Genomic DNA, 12,480 nt, shown 5'->3' on the forward strand with positions numbered 1-12,480 from the left:
TATATATATATATATATATATAAACATTTATCCTGCACCTACCTATTATGATACACAAAAATTATTGGGACTTTTCTGGCACAAATACACAAAAAACGAAATTTGAATATCTTAAAAGCTTTTATCTCCATTTATTAAAACATAGATTCACTTTAAAATGTATCAAAAACAATTCTTCGTTAAGTCAGAGCTCACGTTTACAAAATACAATATAGTATATAATATACAACAAAATCTAAAAACTTTTTATCATTGGTGGAATACAGCATTACTCTTTATCATCCCACTAGGCATGCCCATACTGAATCGGTTTCCTTTTTACATAAAAAAATGTCTTCAGGAGTTTTACAGGGCAGTCAGAACCATAAGACATCAGAAAAAGAGAGAAAATAATATATATATATATATATATATATATATATATATATATATACACATGATCCTATAAAAATTATGAATACATAAAGAAACAATAAATCGCTAAAAGTGATAGTGGTATGCTCATTACTTGCCTAAATCCAAGGTGTTGAAACAGAACAAATAGCGTCCCCCGAACAGGATCACTTGCATACAACCACCTCTGACATGAAACAAGAATTCCCATAAAGTCATTTGTATCAAATGGTAGCCAAAAATCATGTTATAAAAATCATACTGGTATCAAGAAAAAACCTGTAGTAGGCTCTACACACATCACATTTTTCCCCACAAGGACGCTGGTGTCTGTGCGCATTGCTCTGCCCTATATGGGCATCAGAACCACTTTCCTCGATGACGTAGAGCTGAGCAACACGCCCTATTAAACAAAACTCACAAAGCTAAATCTCAAAATCATTTTCAGCTTTATTTGCAAACAGGAAGGGCCAGTTGAGCCAGCTCAAACTCTTCCAGATTTCACAAGTAATTGCGATGATATTTGTGAAATATTAGACAAAAACTCACCAAAGTGATCGTCATATTAATACGTTTCTTACCAACACGCCAGCAAATATTCATCGCAGGGCCCCCACTTTAAGGGAGAAATTGGTGTACAGTTACTTTAAAGGTTGTTCATGGTGATCCATGTTCTACATTTGCTACACTTGTAATCAATGCAGCTGTTTTTTGACAAGGAAAATTATGGGATCCTAATACCAAATAGAACTATTTTTAGAGCACATAATCATGTTACTTGTGACACTTCAGAAGTAATCTATTTGATCAAATGTGAATGTTCATATTTTTATGTTGGAAAAACAATTAGAAAGTTTAGAAAGAGGATACAGGTAGTCCCCGAGTTAAGGACATATGACATACAGACGACTCCTAGATACACAAGGGGCTTCCCTGCTTGCTCATGTGCAGGACAGAGGCTTCATGGGGGGGGGGGAGTGGTTTGCATGACTTGCAGAAGATGTCTTTTGCTAAACACAGCTAAGGTTGTGGGTGATCTTAAGGACTGCAACCTCTTGTAACTCTTTAAAGACAAAATCAAAGCACAGCTTGCTCCAGAAGTTATTGAATGTCTAGGCTCCATAATTTTTTTTTTCTTGCTTTGTTTGTTAACTTAAATGACAGTGAGGATTTTATATGGTAACTGACACCACACTGCCTAATAATATGTTGTGACAAACATCTGTCCTATCTGCATTTATTAAAATAATGTGCATGTTCCAACTTACATACAAATTCAACTTAAAAACAAACCTATAGTCCCTATCTCATATGTAACCTGGGGACTACCTGTATATGAACATATTCAAAATGCGATCAAAAATGGTAGGAGGAACTATTGGCAGATTATTGTTACAAAAGGAAACAAGTTGGACCTTCAATTTACTTGCAACTAAATTGCCAAGCTTAAATGACATGTGTAGTTTTAATTTTTTTTTAACTTATTTGATGCTATAAAATACAAAGTTATTGATATCTATTATTATTTGCCAAACAGCTTTCCTTGCAATAAAAATGTCTCATTTTTTATCATGTTATATGATAAGGGTCACAAACATACAATTCATGTTGAATGATTTTAGGTTTTGATATATGCAGCTGTCTGGTCTTGTAGATATGTATGTCTACATTCTAAGTATGTGTCCCTGCTATTTGTATGTGGGATTAGTAGTGACACAATGATATAATACATGTTCCTAATATCTAATGGATGACTGTAATTTTTCTTTTTAGGCCTAGTCCACACGAGCTGTTTTCCCAGCATTTACCCTGAGCGTTTAAAAGCCCATGTTGAGATTCCCATGCATTCCAATGGGCTAATCTACACCAGGTTGTTTTCTTGAGGGACGTTTTTTATGGGTTTTAGATAATCCTCCATGCTTTGTCTAAAACGTTAAAAAATGTGCTTCAAGGAAACACCCTGATTTCAATGGGGCATTTTCCCATGCTTTCCCTCATTTTTAAATGCTCATAAACATCAATGAAAGCTCCCATTAAATTCCATTGTGGCCTTTACAAGCATTACAAATGCAGGTAAACACGCCCATTGATGTCAGAGGGGTGTTTTGTCGCTCTTTCCCTCCTTTTTAAACGCCTTAAAACGTCAGTGAAATCTCCCACTGAATTCAATAGTGGCTTTTGCAAGCTTTTTAAGCTTTTTATGAAAGCTTCTATTGAAAACAAGTGAGGATTTATAGGTGTTTTAGGCAGGACATTGAAATCTGGAAGCCCCCTTTAATAAGGGGATTCCAAGATTTCCGCCGACCCACCCTGGGGAATACAGAGGTACATAAAACCCCTTACTTATTCCCTGAAAGTGTTAACAATATGTAAAAAAAATAAGATGAGACTTTAATCTTAAAGTAATTTTTTAGAAGTGTCTGTGTTTTGTGTAGCTGTGTTCAAACTCATCAGGGTTTGCCTTTTCTCAGCTAATCAACGCGGATCTAGAGAAAAGGGAAACCCCGATGATGGCTCAAGCATCATCAGGGTTTCCCTTTTCTCTGCCATTCAGCACTAGAGATACCCACACTCTCAGGAGTCCCACGGCTGTGCTCATGTCATGATTGCAGCTGTGGGCATCATCCTTTTTTTGTGGGATACTTTGTAAAAAAAAAAAATTTGAACACAGTTACACAAAACAAAGCAATCTAATAAAACTTTGGATAGAACGTTATAAATCCTATGGGACGCTATTTGTTCTGTTTCAATACCTTCGATTTAAGTAAGTAATGAGCATACAACTGTCACTTATAGCGATTTGATGTTTCCTTATCTATGATATCTTATAGTTCTGACTGCTCTAAAGAAGTGTTTTTATACAAAAACGAAATGCGTTGAATATGGGCATGCCTGTTTTGAAGTGAGATGATATGGAGTATTGCTGTAATCCACAAGGATAAAGCCCCTGATTCATCAAGCAGAATCGGATTATAGGTCGCGCATTCGTATTAGCGATCCGGAATCGTATGCGGTCGCGCTATTCAGCAACGGAAAAAGCTCGCGCACGGAGCCGCGCTTATCCGACAGCTTTTTACTCTATTGTGAAGGCTGGAATCCGGCTGGTAGTGAGGCGAGTGTACGCGCATACTCGAGTCCGGACCGCGGTAATCCGCGATCGATGGCCGCGCGTACGTTCGCGCTTCCAGCGAGCGCGGATTTCATTGATGAATCAGGGGCAAAGTGTTTTTAGATTTTGTTGTATATTATATACTATATTTTTTTTTTGTAAACATGTGAGCTGTGACTCAACAAACAGTTCAATCTTGGTTTCAAGAGACCAAAGAAATTTGCTCCTTGTAGTCTGAGATGCTTTGGTCTAACTACTCTGCCCTAAAGCCCTGATAGGTGTTTTGAAGGGACAATCTGACTTACTTCTTAATTATAGATCCTATAGTGCTTCTAGAGATTGATAAAACCTTTGAAATTTTTTTTAAGGTGTCCACCTCATGACTTGTTCATAACTTTATCTCTGGGATCTTTTGTCAGTGCCTTGCACTGGAATGCTTCAGAATTAGCCAGTTTTATGCTAAACAAATGTAAATGTTTATTACTCATTAAAGGTGGAAGCCATTAGCTTGTAGTGTAATTGGAAAGGGTAGCTACTTTTGATTGAATATAAAAGTATATTTTGGGAGGGTGGTGATATTTTATTCATCCCCCTGGCTAAATTTCAGGTTGCAGAGCAGCATTTTAAAATATTTAAGGGGTTGATTCTTTTTTATACCTATTGTATATCCTATATATAGTCAGGGGTACGTGTTTTTACAGTTTCAAGAACAATCCAAATTTACCATATATCTAGATCAAACACATACACAAATGAGTATCAATTTCTAAACCTAAGTTAGGCTGAGAAATCCATTCTTACCACAAAATGGCAGTTTTAGAGCTCCACCATATTCCACCTTTTGTGGAATTTTCCACATTTTCTGTGCCAGAATATACAGCATCTTAAAAATATTGGCAAGTATATATGGTGAATATATTCTTTGCTCTGGCACTTAATCAGAAACAGAAGGTGTCTCTTACAGCCTGAGCAGACATACTGTTGCCCAGATTAGCTTTTAGTAAAAGTGACAATATATTGCATTTGACCAGATGGCAGCCCTCCAATCTCAGTCATCTCTGTCATATGATACTGTGGTTTACTATTCACACACAAATACTAATATTACGAAAAAGAAAGCCTAACTCAGTATCCTTCAGGCAACAAAGAATAAGGAAATAGAGAAAGACAACTTGTTTATTTTCTGGTATATTTTACCTTATAACTTTAACTTATAACTTTAACTATAATTAATTTTGATATGACGGCATGAAGATTCATGTTGTACTGCAATTGTTTTGCCTCCCTTGCTTAAACAAGCTTATCATTTTATTGCAAGTTAAGTGGCTGTATTTTTTAAATTATATATATATATATATATATATATAAAAATACACATGGTAGACAATTTACCTTCCTGTAAATCTTACATACTATGCCACATCCCTGAATTATCAGAAAACAAAACAAAAGAAGGGCTTTTTAGACATAGTTTTTGGGCTACATCCATTGTATAGCGTGGATAATACCTAAGGGAGTATAAGGCTTCTGCTTTTTATTCATTGTTTTGTTTGTTTAATAAAGTTAGGTTCTTTTCCCTATACAATACTTTTAAGTTTTGATTATCCTAACAACTACTACTGGTGGGGTTATCAACCCCAGTTTTTTTTCAGTGAATCAGGCAGTAGGGGATAATCAATGAGATCTATTTTGGTTTTTGCAGTATTTATTTAGTAACCCCACATTATCATTTGTTACGTGTTCCAAAATTTTCTTCATTTTCCCTACTATTTCCAACAGCATTCTTTACCAGGCAGGTGTCTTTACTGCAGCTGCCAGATCTGTATTCCATCTGGTAAATTTGGGACCCTTCTGTGAATTTATGACCTGACCCAATGGTAACTGGGCATTAAGATTTTGCCCAGAAAGCCAACCGCACTTTACACCAGCATGAAGGCAGGAGGAGTTCGGCAATGCAGCCCTGGGAATCCTTCTGTGCGCGATCCCCCAGCACTAGAAGTTAGTTGAGGGCTTGCCCTATTTAACCTCTAGTGCCCGGGGATCGCGCACAGGAGGATTCTGACGGCTGCATTGCAGCTGCGGTACTCCTCCTGTTGGTGTGGGTTCCCGCGGCTGTGCTCATCATGAATGAATGCAACCGTTGGAATCATCCTGTGATGATTCCCGAGGCTGCATTCATTAATGAGCCGCGGTACTCACACTTTCAGTGTGAGTCCTGCGGTTGTGTTCATCAATGAATGCAGCCGTGGCAATGATCACAGGATGATTCCAACGGTTGCATTCATTCATGATGAGCACAGCCGCGGGACTCCTGTGTTCTTGGATAGAGAATCTCTTTCCAAGAACATATACTACAGAGCTGCAAAAGCAATAAAGGAAGCGGAGCTGTCAGTTGTCTGTAATAAACTTTTATGGTGCACATGCTTGGCTATTTTCTCTATTACACTTTAAATATTTATTGAATAACATGTCAATAAATACATCAATACATACATTCACAAATTGCACTGCAGTTACATTTTTGGATTGCTAAGATCTGGTGAGACGATTTTTGAAGTTTAAAGAACATTTTAAGTTTAAAGAACAAATTACAGTGTTTATTTTTATCCCCCAGCTTTAAAACAAGACCCTTATTAGGCTTTCTTTGATAGAAAATAGAAAGGGGGCCGCAATTATGTGAGGTGATGAACTTATGTTTAGGTCCTTTGCAATGAACAGGAAAAGTTGGCAGCCATAACCTTTAATACAATTTTTTCTAAATTACTAAATATTCTATTTAGTATATAAAACAAAGGTAGTGCTACTGTGCAGCATCTGTACAATATCACAGATACTCAAAATTACACACAGCATACAAATATTTACAAACAAAGACAAAAGCATATAATTATATGCAATATGCATAACAAAAGAACAAGCTATGCCTTACCTAAAGTCAGGTGTTGTGGGCCTTTTTAGAACCTATAACTCACATTGCATTTCACAAATATGACTATATCATCACTGTCTTGCAAAATATGGGTCAATGGCTGGAAGAAGGCTGGATCCAGTTATTTTGTGAAAGAGAGGAATTTATGGAAATCTGTACATTCAGCAGGGTGAAAAAATAATGGCAACTCCCTGAATTTTAGGGTTAGTTGATATAACTGGTATGATCTGTGTATTGTACTTCATTATGCATAGTTGTGACACTACACAACTATACACACACAGACCCCAGAAAGCATTGTAACTTTTGAGTCAGCATAACAGCCAAAAAAAGGAGAAATCAGCAATGACCCCTTCATTTTTAACTTGGTACAGGTTTTCTTTAATAATGTTGTATTTATGAAAAAATTGTTATAAAAAGAAGATTACTGACAAACTGCTCAACATAAAAATATCCACAAAAAACTTATATTCACAAATAGTAATATACACAGCAATAAATATGTAGGGAGGTAATATAAACCTCTGCTGAACAGGGCAACACTACTCATAATAATAGAACTATTCCTCCTAGTTTCCAAGTGATAAGAGTAATAACGAGAACATTACATTAAAATGTAATTATTGATATTCGTAATGCTAACCTATTCATCCCAATTTATATTGCTTATATTACATAATCTTCTGTGTACAGTAATCTGTGTCAAGCAGTATTTAACCTATAGATAAAGGGTATTAATGTTTTTTTGCTGTCTCGTTAGTATAATTCACTCTCCTTTTCAGACAAAATCAAGGCATGATATATAAACAATACTTTGCAGCTGTTAGTACAAACAAACAGAGGTATTTGAATACAATTGCTTAACAATAACTGAAATAAATGCATATTACCAAATTTGTCTTAAAAAATGCTAAATAAGTTTTGGAAGCATAAAACAGGTTGCTCTGATAAGTCATCACAAGTCTAAAATACAATCAAGACTCTACTTGTTGACATCTGTCACTTTAACATACAAGTGCAAGACCCTGTTCCAGAATCAGTGCTTGCCAGACCTCAGTCACCCAATCTAATGCTGCACTCGTCTCCTATAGCAAGCCCTAGCCTGCCCCCTGGCATCTGGTGAAGGACTGACAGAGGGCCAAAAGCCCACAGATAATGGACTACTAAAATCCCAGCAGAGGAAAGTCAATAATACTGAGCCAGAGTGTGATATTGGGGAAAGAATGTCAGATTTCCCCTAAATGTAAAGGAGTGAGGCTACAGTCTCCCGTTAACCCACCAGCCATCCTTCCAGATACACTAATTTATAACATGCAATGTAAAAGTTGAAATTTTGTGTAGCCATGTGTCATAAAACTCAGGATCAGGCAGATAAGGGTAGTGAAGTGGCCTCTTACTGACCTCTGAGCTTTTTTCATGAACACATTTAATATTAATCCTAATATTCCACTACACAGTTCGGTAAAAAGTTGTAGTTGGACAGTCTATAGTCGAATCATTATTGTGAGCATTTTGAGAACAAAAATTAGTCTCAATAAGTCGCCTAGGCCTCGGGAAGCCTGGAAACCATCTGTAGCCTGTTCTGGTAAATCTTTAGTCCTAGTCATGCCTTAGTCATGTGCTAACTAATATTCTGGGGGTTGGCAGTTCCTAAAACCTGAATTATGAATCTTGCTAAAATAGAAGCATCGTAAATGTGTCCACAAAGCATTACAATCCATGTGAACACACCCTCTCAGACAGCCCACAGCCTTCTGTCATTGGCATGTCCTATTAGTACCTCCTCTGTGTATTGGCATAGAAAAAGCCATGTAAGCCCACCAGAGGGGGCTCTCACTGATACCATCTTGTTGCTAGGGACAACGGCATTGGCAGTTTGAGCATTGCGGAGAGTCCAGTGACTCTGACTAATAACTTAAATTTTATACAGCAATCTGGACCAAGGCAAACCAACTTTCACTTAAGTATTATTTCACAGTTATTCCCTTTTAATTTACACTTTTGCTATTGTTCAGCTTTGTTCTTTTATTACAGATTTTCTGTGCTTGTTTATGCACTGTGTTTTGTTATGTTGTTACATAACAAACACTATAAAAAGTGTAAGATGAATCATTGGATGCTCTAAGTGGAAATAGTGTAACTTTCTCTCCTGGGGGTGCTGCAGATTGCTCCCCTGCCAATGTAGCTGACACTTTGAAAGGTAAAACTAATAATGTCTACCTCACTATTCTTGGTAATTTTTGGTTCCCCATTTAGGCAGGGCACTTAGTAAATAACTAATTACAAAGTAACAAAATAATTGCTGGAAATATTTATGAAGTATATTTGACTTTATAAACAACAAAGCAGGAAAGTAACACGTCTAAATCCTTTCCTAGATCAAAACCAAGTAAGGAAAAAAAAAAGTAAGAAAGGAAAAAGCCATCAAAGTTATAGACTTGCCATTTGCAGCCAAGATTAAAATGGCAGAAGACAAGAAGATACAGATGCACATAAAATACATTTATGGATGTAAAGGCCATAAATTCAGCTAGAGTTATCAATCTGAGAATGACCTCAGTTCACTTTGAGCTTGCCAAACCACCAGGGAACATATGGCATAACAGAGCAATGTCACATCAGCAAAAACACATTTTTGACAGTGCAATTTTCTAAGCGCTAACATGGAAGACCAAATAAACCACATGAAAAACACATTTAAAGTGTTAAACAGTTCACAAACTCATCTGATGTTTTATTGGCAAACAATTAAATCCATGTAATAAAACTCACGTAAATTGTTGGCAGATGCTCGTGATTGCATGGTTTCATAATGCTGCATGTGAACTACAAGGTTTGCATCTCTCTCCATGTGGTCTGTTGAGCAATGGCCTTGTTGTCTCATCACATCAGCAAGAGCCCTGGAAAAATGAGTACATTTGTACAATCAGTTTGAAAGTAATATGAAATATTAGGAAAAAATCAACAAATTAATTATACATAAAGTCCAAATTCAATAATAATTTAGTAAGAACACTATTCAAATATATATTTTTTTTTGCTTGGACTGAAGACTGGAAATGGAACCTAGGTTACCACTGGGACAATTCACCTTATTTGCACCAATGACCACTACCACATTTGATTAGCAAAAATTGGATGACAGTCTCCAGAGTTGCGCAAAACCCAACTCGCAAGATAACCACATTGATGACCTACGCCTAAAGCTCGATGATCCAGGGAACTGTACTCGCCGCTACAACTTTCACATTCGTGGCCTGCCTGAAACGGTTAAAGACATAACAGAAGCCACCAAGAGATTTCTAGGCTCCATTCTCCCAGACATCCCTGGAACTCATCTGGAACTGTATAAAGTTCATCCAGCCCTAGCAGCTTTCAAACCAGATGGTCCATCAGGGGACATCATTGTGAAATCGCATTGCTTCTCTACTAAGGAAGCTGGTTCTCAAGGCAACCAGAAATTTAGAAGTGCTACAAATGGAAGGTTATCCAGTGCAAATCTTGTTGTCTCTTGTCTTGTTGATTTGTCTCTGTACATGATTTAAAGGAAAGGGGCCCTAAAACTGCTACTGCAGATTCTGATTGCAAAGAATATAAAATATTTAAATTTGGTGGAAAGTCTTATGCATTCACATCTTAACAGAAGGTGAAAACCTACTAAAAGAATTAAACTTGCACCCTAACAAATTGCCTCTGCATCTGCTCCCATAAAGGGAGCCCAAGCACCAATATATCACCTATGGCAGAGGGGGAGAGGGGGAAATCTGGATCCAGGAACACAAGGAACCTGAAACTACAATTAGTCTCCTGTTAACACAACTCCACCATCCATTTGGTTCCACCTGGAAAACTTACTTTTCGTACCAAGAAGAACATCTCGTATTTTCTCCTTCCTACTGCACAGAACTGGATCCATATAGGGTCCAAAGACCAGAAGATGTTGTATCTTTTTCCTCAGGTCACTTGTCCTTTAATGTTTGAACTGCTAATTTATCTTTTTTATTATATTTATTTATTTTATTGACCTATTTGTTCTGCCTAGGAGTTTATGTTTGTTATCTTGATCTTATTTTTTGTCGTGGCAGTCAGAAGTGTTTAGTCTATGGGACAATGTTTTACTAAGTTTTGTGTTTCATATTGTTAAAGTTTGCCAGCCCTCTTGGGGATTTTGAGAGGGAGCCAGGAAGATGGAGGAGATCACACATGCCCCCTTCAAGGGTCGATTGGTTGGGATTTGGAACATACAACCAGCCCAGACGATCTAACCTAACCTGATGCAGCCATTTAAAACTCCATATATTTATAGCAGGTTGCATGAAAGGGGGTCATAGCTATCAGGAGGGTTAAGACCCTGATGGTGGGGACTCATCTGTGGAACCCTACCATCAGCAATCGTCTTATAGTCCTTCTTATGGTATTTAAATGCTCCCCAATTGTTGCTCCCATGTTTTCCACATCCCCTACCTACCCCTATGGAGACTTTCCTAACCAGGTACCCAGGCCAACAGTAAACCCCCCCTAATGACACAAAATGACTTCAAATACTAATATCCACCTAAAACCTCAGTCTAATATAACAGTTTTGTCTCATAACGTGCAGGGCCTCAACTCTCTTCTAAAACAGTCCAAAGCATACCAATACTACAATTACCATAAAATTGATATATTGGTGCTACAGGAAACCCATTTTTCACTAACGGCAAAATGCTAATTACTTCATAAAACAATCCCGTTTTACCAAGCCAACTATGATAAAAGAAAGTGTGGGGTTATGCTGTTTTTCCAAACGCCTCAACTTCATTCCAAGTGAAGTGATAAATAACCCAGGTGGTAGGTTTCTAATAGTGCAAGGTATAGTGGAAGGTAACTTGCTAACCATAGTAACATATTATGCTCCTAATGAAGGCCAACTTTTTTGGGGGGTTTTGGGTAACTCTAACTTGTCCCTTGATTAGATCCTAGAAAAATCCAACACACTCAAATACCCACCCCAAAAAAAAGCCATAAGGTGTCAATGATGTTGAACCAACATGACCGCATTGATATCTGGAGAGAAATCTGGAGAGAAATGAATGCTTCTGCAAGGGACTACACTTATTACTCGGTAGCTCACAAACATTATTCCATTTTCTTGTTCCTTGGCAGCAACTTGAACAAGCTCACACAGAACCTAAGTTGCTACTCACAACGAGAGCTGAAAAGTCTCTGAGGTGGGCAAAACAAATTTTATAGGTGGAGTGACGAACTAGGTAAACTGCAAGTCAATAAACTGAACCCTAAGCCCAAAAATTCTTTTTTTTTCTCAAGATTAAATTAAAAAGTAGGAAATTGTCACAAAACCCCAAAATAGTAGATGGGCAACTTTTATTGATTAGATGTTATGCAAGCTGAAAGATAGACATAGAAAAACCCTTTACAATGAAAGAAACACTCCGAATCCTCAAATTACTGAAATCGAGAAGCTCACCTGGTCCAGATGGCTTTTCCAACACATATTACTAAAAAATTGGCCCCACATTGGCACCTCATTTAGTTGAATATTTCAACTTTATTAGAGAAGAGAATCCTCTGCCAAGCATTTGATAGCTTGTTGTGGCAATATCTTTTTAAATTTCAAATAGGAAAAGGGCTTTGGTCCCCATTTCATCAAATTACTTAAAACCCTCTATGACTGCCCTACTGCGAAAATATCTTTAGGGGGCTTTTTTTTTTCTTCTACGATACTTATCAAAAAAGGTACTAGGCAAGGCTGGCCTCTTTCTCTTTTATTATTTGAACTAGCTACAAAACCGCTAGCCATCACTATACATTTTAATCCAAACATTACAGGTATTATATATGATCAAGGGGAACATAAGTGTGCATTGTTTGCGGACGATGTGTTACCAAACCTATTTAACCACCTGAGCGTTACACTGATGTCTAGATTTCTGTACCAAAAGCGTTACAGGTTTTCATGAAATTTTTTTTTTTTAAATTGTAGACCTGTAACTTACAGAAATATGTCCGAATAGGGGTCTAGTAGATATAATGAATATAAAAAATGTTT

General features: G+C 37.1%; 1 protein-coding gene across 1 annotated transcript in view; it reads right to left on the reverse strand.

The window, feature by feature from the left end:
- The window catches only part of SHISA9 (shisa family member 9), a 366,487-nt gene that overhangs the window by 251,647 nt on the left and 102,360 nt on the right, over nucleotides 1-12,480 (reverse strand). The window contains exon 2 of the mRNA XM_072418984.1: nucleotides 9,204-9,331. Coding sequence (XP_072275085.1) covers nucleotides 9,204-9,331 — 128 coding nt within the window. The remainder of the gene's footprint in view (nucleotides 1-9,203; nucleotides 9,332-12,480) is intronic.

The sequence above is a fragment of the Pyxicephalus adspersus genome, chromosome 7, assembly GCF_032062135.1.
Source record: "Pyxicephalus adspersus chromosome 7, UCB_Pads_2.0, whole genome shotgun sequence".
In the NCBI taxonomy this organism is placed as follows: Eukaryota; Metazoa; Chordata; class Amphibia; order Anura; family Pyxicephalidae; genus Pyxicephalus; species Pyxicephalus adspersus.